At 46.7% G+C, this 19,330-nt stretch overlaps 1 protein-coding gene across 7 annotated transcripts in view; it reads right to left on the reverse strand.

The window, feature by feature from the left end:
• The window catches only part of FHOD3 (formin homology 2 domain containing 3), a 402,086-nt gene that overhangs the window by 204,196 nt on the left and 178,560 nt on the right, over positions 1–19,330 (reverse strand). For all 7 annotated transcript variants that reach the window (XM_080686376.1, XM_080686375.1, XM_080686374.1 and 4 more), the window contains exon 5: positions 18,096–18,201. In XM_080686376.1, coding sequence (XP_080542502.1) covers positions 18,096–18,201 — 106 coding nt within the window. The remainder of the gene's footprint in view (positions 1–18,095; positions 18,202–19,330) is intronic.

A 19,330-nucleotide genomic window follows, 5' to 3' on the forward strand; every position in this document is an offset into this window, starting at 1 on the left:
AGACTTAATTACAACAAGGCTGTACACACAGTCCACAAAGGGGTGCACCAAGAGTGTCCACCTCAGGTTAACTGGGGAGGCAGACCCACTGGGCCATATTGGAAACCTAGCACACAAATCTACCTTACCAACTCAGGGAATCAATGAAAATGCGGCGTCAAAGAATCAGATCACAAACGAAAGAAATGGAGGAAAACAAACGACTGGATATAGAATTCAAAACCACGGTTATAAGGCTTTTTAAGAATATCCTAGAAAAGGCCGATAAATATAACGAGACCCTCGAAGATATGAAAAAGGACCAACTAGAAATTAAACATACACTGACTGAAATAAAAAATATTATACAGAGACCCAAAAACAGACAAGAGGAACACAAAAATCAAGTCAAAGAATTGAATTACAAAGAAGCAAAAAACACTCAACCGAAAAAGCAAAAAGCAAAAAAAAAAAAATCCAAAAAGTTGAAGATAATGTAAGAAGACTCTGGGACAACTTCAAGCATACCAACATCAGAATTATGGGGGTGCCAGAAGAAGAGAGAGAGCAAGATACTGAAAACCTATTTGAAGAAATAATGACAGAAAACTTCCCACACCTGGTGAAAGAAATAGACTTACAAGTCCAGGAAGCCCACAGAACCCCAAACAAAAGGAATCCAAAGAGGACCACACCAAGACACATCATAATTAAAATGCCAAGAGCAAAAGACAAAGAGAGAATATTAAAAGCAGCAAGAGAAAAACAGTTAGTTACCTACAAGGGAGCACCCATACGACTGTCAGCTGACTTCTCAACAGAAACTATGCAGGCCAGACGGGAGTGGCAAGAAATTTTCAATGTGATGAATAGCAAGAACCTACAACCAAGATTACTCTACCCAGCAAAGCTATCATTCAGAATTGAAGGGCAGATAAAGAGTTTCACAGACAAGAAAAAGCTAAAGGAGTTCATCACCACCAAACCAGTATTATATGAAATGCTGAAAGGTATTCTTAAAGAAGAGGAAGAAGAAAAAAGTAAAGATAAAAATTATGAACAACAAATACATATCTATCAACAAGTGAATCTAAAAATCAAGTGAATTAAAAACCTGAGGGACAGAATAATCTGGTGAATATAATAGAATCAGGGGCATAGAAAGGGAGTGGACTGATAATTCTCAGGGGGAAAGGAGTATGGGGGGTTCATGAAGAGACTGGACAAAAATCATACACCTATGGATGAGGACAGTGGGGGGGGAGGTAAGGGCAGAAGGTGGGGTGGGAAATGGGTGGAGGGGAGATATGGGGAGAAAAAGGAGAAATAATTGTAATAATCTGAATAAAGATTTATTTAAAAAAAATAAAAAAAATAAAACCAGGTGAAACCATTAATACTGATCGCTATCAACAACAAATAATCAATTTGAACTACGCTTTGATAATGAAACGACCAGAATGTGCCAGAAGACACGACAAAGTAATTTTGCTTCATGATGACACACCCACTTCAAAACCAGTTAAAGGCACGTTAAAAGATCTTGTCTGGGAAGTATTAACCCACCCGCTGTATTCACCAGACCTTGCTCCTTCAGATGACCACTTGTTCTGATCGATGGCACATGCACTTTCTGAGCAGCACTTCAAAACGTACGAAGGAGCCCTGACCGGTTTGGCTCAGTGGATAGAGCATCGGCCTATGGACTGAAGGGTCCCAGGTTCGATTCCGGTCAAGGGCATGTACCTTGGCTGCGGGCACATCCCCAGTAGGGGATGTGCAGGAAGCAGCTGATCGATGTTTCTAACTCTCTATTCCTCACCTTCCTCTCTGTAAAAAAATCAATAAAATATATATATATTTTTTTAAATGTACGAAGGAGTGGAATATTGGGTCTCTGAATGGTTTGCCTCAATACAGAAAAGTTCTACTGGGATAGTATCCACAAATTACCTGAAAGATGGGGGAAATGTGTAGCTAGCGATGGACATCACTTTGAACAAAGCACTTTTGATGTTTCTCTTGAAGTTATCATGTTTTCTTTGATTACAAAATCCTCCTTATTAACCAGTACACCTGGTAGAGGTGTCTTCTCAGTCCCACTGCCAGATGCCAAGACAGTGAGCAGGCCTTGGCTGGTTTATGTGCCAAGGCCCAACAGTGCTCCTGACAGTAACTATCAGGAGACACCACGGCACTCAGTGACAGGAGATCCAGACGGTGACAGAGAGAGCGGGCTTGGGAAGCTCCTGCGTGCCAACCACCTTTCCTATCAACCCCATGGAAAAAACAGCCCCAAACCATCACCACCACCACCACTACCCCCCCTCCCCCCACTACAGTGGCCTATAACCAGCAAGCCTGCAAAGATAGAGTGGAGAGAGAAGCTCTAATCATTTTGTTCAAGGAGTCCATTAGGTTATAAGACCGGCCCCACTGCTACCATCTCTCAAGATCGGGCAGCTCAGGGAGCCATCCCAGGGTACTTGCAGTGCCTTTTCAGTAAATGATTTCTCATGAGAGAAGTATACTATTTTCTCAGGGCAGGACTAGTCAGAAAGTCGAAGTTAGAACAGATGATAACATACCTTTCCCCTTTGGCTTAAAGCGGACAACAGCATACCTCGCTCAGACACTAACCAGGCACAGCTCCCGGGGGAAGAGTCAGAGGGTCTCAGGCTGGAAAATGCTCCCAGGAACTCTCTACCAGGGACGGAAGAGCAGCCGGTAGGCACTGTGCCCTTGCCCAGTGCCACAGCACCCAGCTGAGGCCTCCACAGAATACCTGCATGTCCAACCAGGTAAGAAGCTAACAGTGCTCCTCAACAGACCTGGAAAGTCACTACCATCTCAACTATAATTTACCCAAGGGCCAGCCCTTCATGGTGCCAAGCCCCTTTCACATTTGGACTTCAACTGACGTAAGAGGGATTTTGTAATCCGCATGGAATTCCAAAACAAAACCATAAAATTACATATTTCCTTTCTTTTCAAGCCTGATAATGCCTAGGAACCTTTGTGCTGTGTTTTGCCAACATGAGAATGAACCGTTGATTCAAGTACCACATTTCATATTTTATGAAATTCCCATGAAACATGATACGTTAAGCTGATTCTATAAAGAAAGAAAAGCTGAATTATGAAAAGCAAACATCTTGAACGACAGAGAAAAGAATAACTAAAAAAGTTACCCATGTCTTTTGAAATGGATGATATAGGCTTGAACTACTTAAAATCTATCAACCACCTTTGGAAACAATGCTGATGCAAGCAAAGTTAGAGAAAAAAAAACAGAATTTCAGGATTTTCATCCAAAACCTAACTTAATACAGTGTTTTCCTGAATATCCATCTTTACTCGATGGCTCCTATCCTAAGGCAACTGCCAAGTTCCTTGTGGTGAGGGGCCTCGGCCGGAGCCCTCCCCTCCCACGGCAGCTCTCTGCGTTGGGCACGTGCTGGATGCATGACCACATGAAGGAGTGGAGGATGGGGATGCAAAGACAGATGAGCAAAAGCACCTCTGAAGAGACTTGCCCCAGAGCCCTTGGGCCCAGGTACCCATCACTAGCTCATGGGAAAGATCACCCAAGATGACCCAGTTGATTGCTTACCAACCTCCTCTCTTCTCCTAAAGCCCAGCCCAGTCTTTATGTTCTCTCATGACACCAGCATACTGGAAATACTGAATTTTCTTCTGAATCGCCTTCTCCTTTAGTTACTCATTGTGTGCAGGAGAGAGCCCTTCAATGGCCTGGGCATGGATGTCACCACCATTGTTGTTGTTGTTTTTTGAGAGACCCAAATGACTACCCACCACCAGAGTGAAGGGTTTAAGCAGGCCATGTGAGAGGCTCACACAAGAAGCAGTAGGGACGTGCAGGGGAATTCAGTTTGGACGGATGGCCTTTGGTTGCCTAAGAAGCCCAGGAAGAAACTAAGAAGGTGCTGCCTTTGTGAAACCTCTCCCTAAACCCCCTTCACAAAGACCTCTGCTTCTACTGAGGCCCCACAGTGTTTTGTACCAAGGTTAGCATGTCCAGATGGTGCTGTATTACACTTTTTGTATGTAACTGCATTTGTTTTCTATTGCTGTATAACAGATTACTTAGCAGCTTAAAACAACACACGTTATCTCACAATTTCCATGGGGCAGGCGTCCAGGCACAGCTCAGCTGCGTCCTCTGCTCAGGGTCTCACAAGGCTGCAATCAAGGTGTCAGCTGGGGCTGTGGTCCCTTTTGAGGCTTGGGGTCCCCTTCCAAGCTTATGTGGTTGTTGGCAGCATTCATTTCCTTGCAGCTGTAGAAATCATGGCAACTTGCTTCTTCAAGGTCAGCGGAAGAGAGTGTGTCTCTGACTTTTAGTCTCTCTTTTAAGGGCTCACCTGTTTTAGCCTGTCCCACACAGGATAATCTCCCTTTTAACTGACTCAAACTCAACTGATTTGGGACCTTAATTACATCTGCAAAATCCTTTCCTCTTTTCCACATAATGTGACCTAATCATGGTCCCGTGATGTTCACAAGTCCATCATGATCAGAGGTCCCACCCACATTCAAGGGGAGAAGATTACACGGGGTGTAGAGCAGGGGGCAGAAATCTTCTGGGCCATCTTAGGTCCTGCCTACCACAGTATGCATGTGTTATAGTCTAAGCTCCCTCCTCTTAGCACCTTATTCTTGAACTAACAGCATAACTTGTAATTATTTCGTTTGTCAAGTCACACTCACTGATGAGTGAATGAAACAGTCAACTCATCTTTACTTACTGAGGGCCCCAACCACAGAGAAACTGGGGCCACAGCTGACAAAAAGCAGTGAAATCTCAAATCTGGGGGAGGTTAACCTTTATGTAACCCTCCAATTAAGACCTGGAAGAGCTGGGAAAAGACAGAAAGAAGATCTAGAAAGAAGGATGTGGGGCAGTAAGGTGTGTACAGGGAAAGAAAACATTTGGACCAAGTTGATAGTGTGAGTAGATAGCAGGGAAGTCAGGAAGGCAGCCAAGTGAGGCAACCCTGTGTGAGGCCCTTTCCTCATGACTATCAGCTTGCTTCTCCAGTCCCGCCTTGCTTTGACCAATGAGCCCAACCCCTTGAGGTTCCTGTGAACCTCCTGGCTCTCAGTTCTCAAGTTCTATAGAAGCAGCAAACCTACCGCTATCTCCGGACCTCAACATGTACATAAGAATTCCTAGATATATGCCAATACTCACCCTGCTAAGCCTTCACAATTCTGTAGGTCAGCATGAAGAGCAGCCCCTTAATGACTAAGGCAGCTCACCTTCCTTTTCCATGACGTGGCTGGGCTCAATGTCATGTAACCAAATGGCCTTTTTGACGCTAAAACAGGACAATGTATGCTTAATGATAGCCTGGGACCCTATAGCAACGAAGATAGAACATAGAGAAGGGGAGCCAAACAGTTCTGCTTTCATCTCTCTGCTTTTTCTGTTTTACTCAGAGACACAGAATCTTAGAGCTGGAAGGGGTCTAAGAGGTCATCCCATCGTACCCTACCCCAAGTCTCACAGCCCTAACAGATCATCTGGTCCCTGCTAGAGCAGTCCCAGTGCAAAGAATACTGTGGTTAGAATACTAATTGCCACATACCTGTCTTAAATCAACTCAACAAGCATTCTGAAAATGCCCAGTGTTCCCCACAATAAGCAAATGCCATATATAGTATTCCTATGTTCACCCCCCACCTCTCAGGACGCTGACAGACATCGCAGATCAGCCATGGCACTCTTTCCTGCTGATGCTGGATGTGGCTTCAGAATCCTCAGCAGAGAGCTCCAGAAAGTCGCCACTGATCAGTTTATGTTGGCAAAGGAAATCAACTAATTTTCCAACCCTGTTCTAGCAGCTTGTCTTCAGTCAAAAACCACTCTCCTATAACTCCTGCTCATTGCTCCTAATTTGCCTTTAAATGCAACAAGTTTGCCCTTTTCTCCAAAAATAACCCTACATATCTCAATACATCTAAACTTATCCCCCACTTATACCCTGGCAGGCTCAAGCCCAGTCCCAAGGACAGGGTGACATGGGCAGGTCAAAGTAGAGCTCTAATTCTGAGATGATCAGGATGCCCTCGTAGTGTTTCAGGGTCAGAGACCAGTGTGTGCAGTGGGGGCCATGGGGCACTGTTCTGCTTGCGGGAACTGGCTCCAGACATGTTAGGTCAACCTAGAACAGGAGTGGCTTTTGGGGGAGTCCAATCTTAAGGAGCAGAGGAAAGGAGAGGCGGGGAAAAGGAAGCAAGGGATAACATGGTTGAGCTCATGAGGATACTGAAAACCAATCAAATGAAAATCAGTTACATGCCAACCTTTATCATATCACTGCTGTCTCCCCATTCTGTATCTTCTGACCTGCATACCCAGTTCCCAGTATAAAGTATGCACTTACCCACAATCACTCACAAAACACTAACTAAGACCAAGACAGAGCTCCGTGGCATGGCTCTAGGCACACCCTCCCATTCATTCACTCATTTTAAGTTTTTAAATCAAGTAGCTGTTAAATATCTATGAGGCATCAGGATCAGACTAGAGCTGGGACCACAAGGGCTACAACAATGCTGTTGCTGCCACCACGGAATTCACAATCCATCTGTTTCAGAGGCAGGTAGAGAACTCCTTAAGATATAAAAGGGGTTATACAGTACAATCCATTTTGCATGGATTTTATCTTCAGAAGGCATGACAGTTAAAATCAAGATACATACCATCTTGATCTACTGAACTAGCAAAATTATCAAAAAGAAAATTCAATAATTTAACATTTTTTTTCTAAGTACCAAAAACAAATCAACATGTGCTCCAGTGCCTCAGAAACAAAACAATCTGGTGAGCTAAAACTTCAGGTTAGCAAACCCAGGCTCCCTCTGATTCTCATTGTAAACCCACAGCTTCCTCGGGATCATGATTGCTCTTCCCCAAAGACATTCTATCACTCATCTCTTCTCTCCTCAGCCAATGTCCACTGAGCTCCTAAAATGTGCCTGACATTAAGCATGAAAACTGGCATGCAGGCAGCCAACTATGGTAGAGGGAATTAGCCTAGGGTCTCTGGCCCATAGTGTATTTGCAACAAATATTTATTATCAGTGAGATAAGTGTCAATACCATGGTTTGCACAGAGGGCCAAAATATTGGGGGTCCGGGCAAGGTCTGGAGAATCTGGCATCTTAGCCCCATCCTGAGCACATGCAGGAAGAAGAGGGTAAAGCGTGAACCAGGTGAGGAAGGGCCTCGTAGGCAATACTGAGGTCAGAGAGAAGGCTGAAGTGGACTGGATTATATCTAGCCCCATGGACATTCTGCCCACATGGAAGGACCAGGACTTCTTCCTGAGGATGAGAGGAGCCACTGAGGGATCTCCACCAGGGACTGAGGAGGCCAGATCTAGAGGGTCAGTCAACCCAGGCAACGAGATATAAAATGGACCAAAGGAAAGCAGAAGTGAAATCAGGGAAACTAACTCATAGAGAAAATTAGGAAGGAAAAAATGATGGTCTGAACTCAGACACTGTAACTGGAAATGAAGAGAGATGTACAGACTTGAAAGGGGAGTGAAGAGTGAGAGGCAGCACCTGGCCAGTGTGGCTCAGCAGCTGAGCATTGACCCAGGAACCAAGAGGTCACCAGTTCAATTCCCAGTCAGGGCGCATGCCCACGTTGCGGGCTCTATCCCCCGTAGGGGCATGCAGGAGGCAGTCAATCAATGATGCTTCTCTCTCATCTCATCAATGTTTCTATCTCTCTATTCCTCTCCCTTCCTCTCTCTCTAAAAATCAGTAAAAACATATTTTAAAAAAGAAAAAAGAATGAGGGGTAGAGAAGTCCAAACTTGGTGGTGGATGATTACAGAGAGTGAGAAAGAGAAAGGGCTCTAGGAGGCCCTGGGTAGCTCACCTAACTGTGATGGAGTACTGTGCTCTTCACAGAGATGATGAACCAAGTGCTGTGGGGGTGCTGAATGGTGTGTAAAGATGCTGTGTTGAGGTTTGGACATGGGGCCTCAGGGATACCCAGGACATGGCTGGCTCCACAGGTGTGGGACACTGCAGAGTGACCCAAGCTGGGGTCTCATGCACCTCGATGGCAGGGAAGCCACATTGTCAGGGAAAAAGAGTGGCACCCTGCAGGAAGGCTGGCCCAGGTTACCAAGAGCCCTCAAAACTCCAAAATGCAGCGGTCTATGGACACAGCAACTGATATTTCCCCAGCAAACCCCGGCCAAGAAAATAGTCTTAATCCACATTTGGGGTTAGGTTTAAAATTTGCTGAGACATTCTGTTCTACCATAAATGCGGATTTGTAAGTAGAAGCCCTATGAAAGAGGACCATGACAGAGATGGTTGCAGCCACGAAGGTAACGACTGTGATTCAAGGTGCACCTTTCCTGCTGGTCCTCTGGGAAAGTCTACCAAGGAAGGAGAGAAGGATGGAGTGAGAGGCACACCTTCCATATGAACAAAGTAGGAAAATTCCTGATGAACACACGGCAGTGAGATTCAGCTGTGGAAAATTCCACACATAGGAATGGTCAAACCACTGTTCTCCTTTCTTCCTTCTTTTCTCATAAAAGGAAGAAGGTGAAGGCCTCTAGTGGAGATGAGAGTTCTGGAGAAAACACTTTGGCTGAGACTGCAACAGAAACAGCTCTTAAGTTGAAATGCTCAGAGGCAGGGCTGCACAAAATTACAGGGTTTGTTAGAGGAGCGGGGGGCTGCAAACTGGCCTGAATGTGATTCAGAATGCAAGGTGAAATCTAAAGAAGCATCTAATAAGTCTAGGAAGGAGTTGAGTTGAGATCAAATTATAATAATGCTAAGTGAAACCATTTGACTTTGCCATTTCTGTAGGTAAAAAATAATAATAATAATAATAAGGTCAGATATCAGCCATTGCCCATGATTTGGCGGAATGCTCAGGGTTGGAGATCACCTTGGCCAGGTAGACCGAGCTGTACTGCTTTACAAAGACTGCTCTGCATGGCTATTTCCATTACTACTTAATGCTTGCTGTGTTCAAGATGATTAACAATTGATTTTTATTTCAGAAAAAAAATAAAACATGAAAGAAAAGCCTTATTAATCATAAGGCAAAATTACCAAGAGAGAAGCATTCTCTAATTATAGAGGGGAAATTCTTTCAAAGGGGATACAGGGAAAATCAAAATCCCAGTTAAAGCTGGAGGTATCCATGCCTAGAGTTAGAAACTGGAGGGAAACATCCTACTTGCTACCAAATGCAGTGAGGGGCTCGTGCATGTCGCCTGCCTCACCTGGGGTCCCCCCCAGCACCTTCCTCTCTCACTTGGGAATCCAGAGGAAAAACAGAAAGCACTCTTCCCCACAAAGGCCTGGATCGCTCTGGCCTTCCTCTGCTTCCTCTGCAGAAGCCCCTCGCCCACCTGACCCACTGCGTGCCTGTACCCAGCATGGCAGCCTGAGGGCGTGTCAGGCACAGACACATGCAATGATGACTCCAATAACTGGGCACTTCCAGGGAAAAGGGCAGCACAACAGAGGCCTCCAAACCACCATCCTGCCAGTCTACCCCAATGACCCTGAGAAGCACAGGTAGAGAGATGCCACGAGCCCCGAGACCAGGGTGGCCCGCCACACAGCGCTGACTTCCAGGGGCCCATCTACAGCTGTGCTACAGTAACTCCCTCTGCAGGAAATGCAGTGCTGCAGAAAGTTAGAGTCCGGCAAGCCCGCAATATCCGAAGGCCTGGGCGGCCAAGCGGAGACGTGAGCCCTGCCAGCAGGAGAGCTAGAAGGTGGGTGCAGCTCTCAGCTACTCTCTGACCCAGTTTTTTAAGAGGGGTGCAGGCCCACCCTGGTCAGTTTAGTTTAGTGGTTAGAGTGTCAGCCCTTGGACCAAAGGGTCTTGAGTTTATTCCCAGTCAAGGGCACGTACCTGGGTTGCAGGATCAATCCCTGGTAGGGGGCATGTGGGAGGAAACCAATAGATGTGTCTCTCTCAGATGTCAGATGACATTCTCTCTCTCTCTCTCTCTCTCTCTCTCTCTCTCTCTCTCTCTCTCTCTTTTTCTCCCCCCTCCCTCCCCTTTACTCTCTCTAAAATAAAGAGGGGTGCTGGCCTGATGCACAGTGGGGATGGAGAGGGTGGAAAGAGGGGCCACAGATGGGACATTGACAGGCATCCTTTCTGTCACCTCGCATCAGCAGCACCAGAAAGAGTGACTCAGCCTCCCTCCCCAAACGAGCGGACTGTGGCTTTCCTGGCCTTGGTTTGTGGCTGGTTCAACCTGGTGGCCCCATCCCTGATCGTGCCAAGTGGGTGAGCAAAAAAGGTCAGGCCAAGGTCAGAACACTGGCGCACTGAGAACATTAGATGCCAAAAGCAGAGGTTTCAAAAAATACGGGGCTAACAAAAACAAACAAACAGTGAAGACCAGGGCCCCCACCTCTGAGTGGCCCAGCTTCTCAGGCCTCCCCAGCCCACAAGCCACAGCTGGTGAAGGCCCGGAACCAGCAGATCAATCTCCAGCAGGCATGCTACCAGGCAGTGCTCACAGGAAAAGTTTCAAACCTGGAAACACAGAGGAAGAGGTGGCTAGCTCTCCCTCGGGGAGAGGGGACGTCGCACACGAAACTCGTTGTGTTCGCTAAGTGGTCGCCACCCTGAAGCATCCAGGCCCCCAGACACGGAGTGTTCCCTGATGGAAGCAAAACACATCCATGGAGGGCGAGAAAGGCCCTTCGTAGGAGCTGACATTCCCAAACCAAGTTTACAAAATACACAGGAAAAGGGCCCCAGAGAATCCTCTCACTCTACCGTGTGGTAAATATCAGGCCCATTTAAAAAGTGAATAAACAAAAATAAATAAATAAACAAATACCATGGGGAGATATGCATAAAATTCTTTAACGAAAGAAAATGAAATAGACATCACACCCAAGAGTTAGATGGAGAATATGTCCTTGAAAAGGATTTGTCCCGGGACATGGATGTGCATGTAAGCAATCATTTTGAATTTCCAAATAAAGTTGTCAATGCTTCCCAAAGTTACTGACAAATTTAACTCAGTGACAACCAAAGTTACAAATCGCTTTGTAAGAATGACTATAAAGTTCATTGGCAGCAATAAGTGTGCCCTAGTCACCAGGAATGACAAAGACTGTAAGGAATGATCACCGCAGGCCTGGGGTGGGTTCAGAGGCTCATGATTTAGGACGGAGATGAAAGCCTGGCTGTCCTCACAGCAAGTTCAACCAATGCAGCAAGTTCCCAGCGGGGATCTCGTCCACGAGCTCTGGCCTCAGTCGGTGCTCCGCCTACTCTCCGCCTCCATTCCCATGATAGGACAGCGCTGTCCGCTGTCCGTGTAGTGACAGGATGCCCATCCTTAGATAATCACAGAAAGGCTTGAGGGGGAGAGGCGGAAGACAGTGCTGAGCTGTGCACGTATTGAGCAATACCAGGGTGAAGGGTGGGGGGATAAAAAAAACATTCGTGTTGGACCGGAGAACCAAGTGCGTGAAGTAGCAATGACAACTTCTGCCCAGCTACAATGAAGCCAGGCTTTTCCACTTTAGATAACTGTTATTCTCATTTCATAGAGTGTGAGGTCATTAGTCGGAGGACTCAAACTTATATGTACAGAGGCCACAAAGTAAGTGGAGCAGCCCAGGAGTCGTACAAAAGGGAGTGGTGGGGACTGTTTTAAACACAGCCCAACATCCAAGTCAAGGGGCAGCTTCTTCCAACCCCAGCTACTTGTGGCCACGCAGCAATGAGGACCCTGTGTTGGCGCATGTTCAGTTTCTCACAAGAAGCCAGAAATCCATATATTTATGTCAGATCTCCCAATTTTAAATGTTCATGACTATTTTAAAATTCAACATGACAGATTGGCAAACAAAATGACTGCAGGTTCACTGGTCCCACGGGCTGCCAATTTGTGCCAGCCGACACAATTCCCTCCTGTCACAGTGACTCAGCAAAGGGAGACATCAAGGGAGGAAGGACCTCATCCTCCACCCTGGCCTCAACCCCAAGGGGCTGGTGGCAGAGTCCACCAGGGCATTTGTGCAGCTGTGTCATCCACATCAAAGCTGGGCCATGCGGCTGCCATAATTGATCCCTGACATCCGAACAAAGCACAGAAAGCTCACAGCAAGAGACAGAAGAGAGGCATGTTCCTCCAGGCCAGCAGGTATGCCGCAGGACCAGCATCGGGGATGCGGGAGTCAGGCCAGGTGTGCCGCAGGACCAGTAACAGGGATGCGGGAGTCAGGCCAGGTGTGCCCCAGGACCAGCATCGGGGATGCGGGAGTCAGGCCAGGTGTGCCCCAGGACCAGCATCGGGGATGCGGGAGTCAGGCCAGGTGTGCCCCAGGACCAGCATCGGGGATGCGGGAGTCAGGCCAGGTGTGCCCCAGGACCAGCATCGGGGATGCGGGAGTCAGGCCAGGTGTGCCTCAGGACCAGTAACGGGGATGCGGGAGTCAGGCCAGGTGTGCACCAGGACCAGCATTGGGGATGCGGGAGTCAGGCCAGGTGTGCCCCAGGACCAGAGTCGGGGATGCAGGAGTCAGGCCAGGTGTGCCCCAGGACCAGAGTCGGGGATGCAGGAGTCTGGCCAGGTGTGCCCCAGGACCAGCATCGGGGATGCGGGAGGCAGGCCAGGTGTGCCGCAGGACCAGAGTCAGGGATGCGGGAGTCAGGCAAGGCCATTCCATGGACCACACGACGCCGAGCATCTGGCCTCAGTTCCGGAAGTAAGCAGCTCTCCCTTCTGCTCCCAAGTACTTACCTTGGGACTAGTTTGAGCCCCTCACTACCATCGTGTAGAGTCTGAACCCAACCTCACTCTCCTCTATTGCTCTGAAATGCCAACACACGCGCTTCAGTTTTTCTGAGATGGAGGACGTTGATTTAATTAGCATTTGATCATTTTGTACCACTGCCTTCTAGTATCATAAAATCTCTTCCTATGCGGTCTGTAATATTTCTGTTCCTCATGACATCAATGCCAACAGAAACCATCTGTCCCGAAGTCCTGATCCTCAGTAGGAGATCCCCTAACAGGCAAGGCAATTTTTTCCTGTGTTGAAATATAGTTAAGTGATAGTTGGCAAAGCTCTGAATTTCTCAGGTTGTAGTTTTTGCAAAAAAAAAAAAAGTCTAAAATCTGGATTAAATATCCCATTTTTAATATTGGCAATCATTAAAATATTTTTAAAAACTTATGGGGACAAACCAAATATCTGACATTTTCTCCTAAAATGAGAGGGTCAAGCTAAAGGAGTTCTAAGACCTTATCCAGCTCTGTAATGACTGAGGTGTGTTTTATGATTCACGAATAATTTGCTTTAGGATAAAATCAACTTTCTCCATGAAAACCTAGCCCTTAAGAGGCAGCTTCCCTTCAGGTGCAGCCAGGAAAGGTGGCTGGACAGACTAATTTTCCGTGTCTGCTTCTCCCTTCTCCCCCAAAGCATATCACCTATATGCAGTTCCTAAACACAGAAGACAAATGCCATAAAACACACACAACAGCCATGCCCAGCCCCTCCCAAGAGCTCCTCTGGGGCAGGGCTGTGTCTTAGTTACACTGTCACAGCCCAGGCCCAGCATAGCCCACAGCTGAAGGCTCGGCATGTGTGTGGAAAGTTTAAGTTCCCAAGAAGATACCACTCTAGGTCTTACTGCAATAAGAATAATTGTGAGGTACAAATTCCACAGTAGATTTATATTAAATACTGGCTATCTCAAAAAAAAAAAACAAAAAAAAAAACCTTTAGATCATTAGCTATAACCATCCAAGAATAATAAGCCAGATAAATATTATTTCTACATGTTGTACATTTAAGACCTATTCCCAGCAGCCGGCTCACATTTTTTGGAGAGCACTTGGCTACACCGTAACTCAAAACCTATCTTTACTTCTCAGCAGATGCATCCTCTACTAAAAGCAACAGATTCCTGGGCCTTACAAGGGGAGCTGAAGGAGGGCCGAGTGCAAAAATAAAGATAAATTAAATGAGTTCTAAAAGCAGATGTGGAAAGCAGTGGGTTCTCCAAATGCGCTTGTTTCCCTTGGATCCGGGGACTTGCACATGGTCACACCAAGTGGTGCTCCTAAGGCACTCCATGCAGGAACTCCTCCACAGCACTGGACAATCAACCACCTCATCATGTGTTTTTTGTTTTTCCATTGATCTTAGAGAAAGGAAGGAACAGAGGGAGGGAGGGAGGGAGGGAGGGAGGGAGGGAGGGAGGGAGGGAGGGAGGCAGGTCAGTTGGTTGCCTCTCACACAGGCCCTGACAGGGGATCAAACCCGCAACCTAGGTACGTGCTCCAACCAACTGAGCCACAGAGGCCAGGCTGTCATATCAGGGGTTCTGGAATGCCATCTTGACCAGGCTGAGGTCAGTCAGTTCCCCTGGCCCAGCAGTTCAAGTCCACACCCCTCAACCACCTGCCCTGTGGGCTCTCACACTCTAGGCCATGACATTCCCACCCAAATCACCCAGGGCCAGGTACAAGAAAACCAGGGACAGCCCTAAATTCCAGGGCCCACGGAAATGCTTCACACTGGCCACTCCTAAACCTGCTTCCTCCGCCTCCCCATGGAAACCACGACAAAGGTGCTGCCCCCTGAGGACTCCGTGTGACCCTGGGTAGCATGCTGAGTTCTCCCCAGGAGACTGTGAATTACAAAACTGAGACTCTTTCCCGTTTCTCTCTGTTGATCTGCATCTAGGGTGATATCGTTAAAAACAGTTGGACAAATAAAGAGGTGATGTGAAGGTCATCCCGATCGCAAATGTCACCTGGCCGCCAGCCGGTGATCAAGCCCGAAAAAACCTCCATGAGAAGTTCAAAGTCAGGAAGGGGTGACTCAACATGTGGCCTAGGAAAAATTATAGTTTCCTTGTATAAAAACTCAAAAGTCACACCCCCAAATCTGTCATTTACAGCTCTCAGAAGGTACTTTCCTGGCACGCGTTTCAGTCAAATACTTCAAAATGTGCTGAGGTTTGCACAGCGCCCTGGTTACCCGGTGTCCTCCAAGACTTAGCTGATGTGAGGCAGCCATGCAAACACACCTTCCCGCCTGGAAACAGACACCTTGTTGTCACCTGGAGGGGCGTGGCGCACATGCTCGTGTCCCAGGTAACACATGGGAACCTTCTGCCTCCAATACATGGACGTTCCTGGGAAAGCCAAGGCTAAAGGCCAGACCCAGGTGCTGGCAATGGAAACATGGAGCATCCCCCCACATGAGGAAGAGCTGTCTGCAGTAAGGGTCTTACCTCAGGGGCACTTTCTGCACAGCCAGAGAACAGCAGGCGGTTGACAGGGCTCTCCCTGGTTGTGCTTGGACCTTCTGATTCGTAAACATTTGTAATTGCCTCTGGTACAGATAAGAACACTGCCAAGTCATAAACCACCACGAGCTTAATGATAAGCACTCCCCAAGGTAGAGCGCCTGGCGTAGGGAGGTACTCTACGTCAATGCCATATTTCATTGCCATGAAGGACAATTCACACAATTCATGGTTTTGGGTCTTGTGTTGCCATTAAGCTTATTCTGCCCCCTAAACAACCACCCATTCCCTGGGCAGCAGGGAGGCCCTCACCACGTCCAACTGGGCCACCACATGGCTGCTCTCCAGCAGGCGTTCTCAGCCAGGCTGAGTTGTTTCTTCCTAATTCCCTCTACATGGCAGGCACTGGTAACCCTCAGATCCAAAGCCATGCCTTTCTCTCTTGCTGCCGCCCCTTAGAGTCCAGGAAATCAAATACAGCATGTCCTTGAGTTAACACTGTTTCATTCAACATCATTTTGTTATAACGCTCATGAGATGCCATAGAAACTTAACTCTTGTTTATATCAATTACCTATGGTCAAACTGGTTTTGTTTCATCGGTTTGACCACAGTTCCAAGAAACTATAGACATGTTAAGTGAGGACTTATACTCACTCTGCCAGCCTCCTTTGCAGCTATACTGGTCATGTGACCCAGTTCTAATCCATGGGATGTCTGCAGGGGGCTTCTGACAAGAATTTCACCTTCCTGATGAAAGGAGGCTGACTACAGCTGTCAGAGTCCTACCCATCTCCCCAGCCTTCAATGTAGCTGTTCACACGGATGATGATGCAATAAAAATGCACATATACACTCCTAGGTAAGGTTAGAAGAATGACAATCAACACGTAGATGGTTTTAATATTAGTTCTATAGAGGTGTGTGCACGCATATGTTCACACAAGCATTGGCTAGAGAAGACTTCTTTTTTAAAGTTAAAATGATGCATACTTTAAACATAAAAATTTGTCAATTTGGACTCACTGTTCAGAATTAGGCCATTTTTGGTATATTTCCTTCCATGTGTTTCAACTTATGAACATCCATATTTATAGGTCACCTTGAAAATAAACTAGAAGAACTTCCTCCACCCAGATTTCTGTGCCTTCCCCTATTTTAGGTGTTGGACCAGTGTGAATGGGACACGAGGGTGAGAATCAAGGCTTGCACCGTCTCCTCAGACACAGAAAGACAGCTGCACTGCAAAGCAACAGTGCAGGACAATGTTCTGGTTAATTTGTCTACACACCCCACAAGAGTTTCCACATAAATGTTTTAATTATATTGAGGGCAGAGATCCTTCAATTCACCAATAGAGCCTGTCTACTGACAACTTGTCATGAGGAGCCATCACACGGCCAGGAAAAAACTGAAGTTCAACCAAATGAGACAGTTCCTTCGTCTCACAAACACCGTGAACTAGAAAAGCCAGAGGCTGAGGGGCTCTCTCACACACACATTTGGAATTTATAAAAGGAATAGGAAACACTCACACTGACTTGAAAACATGTCCTTCATTTTTTTTGTAATGAGCCCTAGGTTTTGTCTTTTGCTTTTGCCTTTTGTGACAGTGGTTCTCCAGGATTAGGGAAAAGGGAGGACTCAGGGTTCAGTGTGCTGTGTAATGGCACAGAACATCAGGACACGTCTCAGGGTAAAACGCAACCGGAACTGTGGCAGACAGCTCCATTTTGCCTGTCTCCAACTAACCATGGACACTCGATATTAAGTCAGTCGTTGCATGTATTTTTCCTTCATCCGAGGGAAAGGAAAGGAAGGTTTTCTTCCTATATGATCACAGAAGAGGGGCACATGTGCAGAAGAGGGGCCAGGCCTACATTGACTTTGCTGTGCTCCAGTGCCTGGGCATGACCCCGATGTGACCACACACCAGCGAAATTGATTTTATTAGGCAAACATTCCAGCTCCTTGCATCTCAAATTTTTCAGCTGCAAAATTAGGATAATATTAAGTTATGTTGAATTTCTCTTATTATAGGTCAAAACTATTGATAACAGTGATTTCATATGGTCCAACCTAGTAATTCCTACCTTAAAACATTCATAGGTTTTCTTAGAGGATCAAATAAAATTGGGATTTATATGAAGGTGCATCAAAAAAACCCTGTAACTATGAAAAGAGCATTAACTTTATGAGCTGGAACAATAATCAGCACTCCCAACTCCACATGTGCATTGCTTTATAAAAATGAAATCATGGGGGTAGATATCAGAATTGCTCCTTACAATGCAAATTCCTGGGTGCACCCCAGACATACCGAGTCAGGAGCAGAAGGACCTGCCCGGCAAGGATGTGCACTCTGACACATTCTCTGGTGCTAACTCAAGTTGGAGGAAATACTTTTCCCAGGAAATAAATGGGCCTCTTTGGATTTGGGTGGCTTTCTGCTGAAATGCAGACTTTGCCCAAGCCCACTTAGTATGTTCCCTTCTTCACCATAAAAGAGATTACAAAAAACCTAGTTCATAGTACATCCTTTTTTCTTAATAGCCAGAAAAGACTTCATATGAAAGTCAGTAAAATTAGCTCAGTCACTAATTCTTAAAAATTGATGAGACTTGATGAAGGTGTCATCTTTTGCCACAGGGTGGTTTCATCATCTTACTCCTAACCCAAGCCTTTTAAAAAGTTCTGGGTATTGAACTTCCTGGAGGACCCTCCCCCCACCCCCACCCCCACCCCCAGACCTCCCTTGCAGCAGGGGCTGGCTGCTGCATGGCCCGTGGGAACTTACCCCTCAGGATGTAGTTCTGATAGTTCTGGTCAGCCTCAGCTCCCACCTTGATCAAACAGGTCAGACCTTCAGCCACCACAAATTCATGCACCAAATCCTTGTCATCCTGGCAGGAGAGGAGAGAAAAAAAATAAACTGATGAACAAAATAGATCCAGAGATATAGAACCAGAGAACAGACTGACAAATTTCAGAGGGAAGGTGAAGGTGGGGGTTGGAGGGTGAGATTAACCAGGGAACTTATAAGCATACTAGAGGCCTGGTGCACAAAATTTGTGCATGAGTAGCGTCCCTAGGCCTGGCTGGTGATCAGGGCCGATCTGTGGGGTTACTGGCGGGGCGATCAGGGGGCGGGGGGGCCACTGGCACTTGCTTTGGCCAGCCTTGGGCCTGCAGGCTGGGGGTAGCTCTTGCATTGAGCATCTGCCCCCTGGTGGTCAGTGTGCATCATAGCGACCGGTCGTTCCACTATTCGGTCGATTTGCATATTAGGCTTTTATTATATAGGATATGCATAGCACATGGACACAGACAATAGTGTGGTGAAGGCTTGGTAGGGGCAAGTGTGGGGAGAGGGGGTCAATGGGAAAAAAACAATAACAACAAAAACCAAGGGGACATCTGTAATACTTTCAACAATAAAAATAATTTTTTTTAAAAAGACACATGAAGGAAAATAAAACTTCAAATCCTGTCCCGGTCCATCCTCCATGCAGACTGTGCTGTTAAAACTATGCACAAGCCTTTGAAGCCAGACCGACCCCTGAGATTGTTCTGCTCTATTCAAATGAAGCATCTCAACTGTTGCCAGAGGAATTTTACAACCAGTCTTCGCATTGTTGTTTGCCAAAGACCAAGGATTGCCTTCTGGACAATCTAATAAAGATAAAGCAAGCGAATCCCTGACTGTCAGGAATATTTATAGTGTTCTGTTTCTCATTCTTCAAAAACCAGCAGGCTCTGCACCCTCACAGGTCCCTAAGCATGAGCCACATGAAGCTTGCTGCGTTCAACAGCAGGAACATCCAACAGCAGCACAGACCATTAAGTGAAGGGTTCAAAACCCCCTGTGTGTTCCAAAGGACAGTCCTTAAGGCCTTGTAAATGGTATCAGAACGTAAGGAAGCAGACTCTCCATCTCCTGAGCTGTGGGCTTACCAGATCAGCAGGAGGCAGAGCACAGTTCCCCGCATGTATCTGGAACAGCGTGTCACCCCTCCAAGGAGCCACTGTGGG

Source organism: Plecotus auritus (genome assembly GCF_963455305.1).
Source record: "Plecotus auritus genome assembly, chromosome: 8".
NCBI lineage: Eukaryota > Metazoa > Chordata > Mammalia > Chiroptera > Vespertilionidae > Plecotus > Plecotus auritus.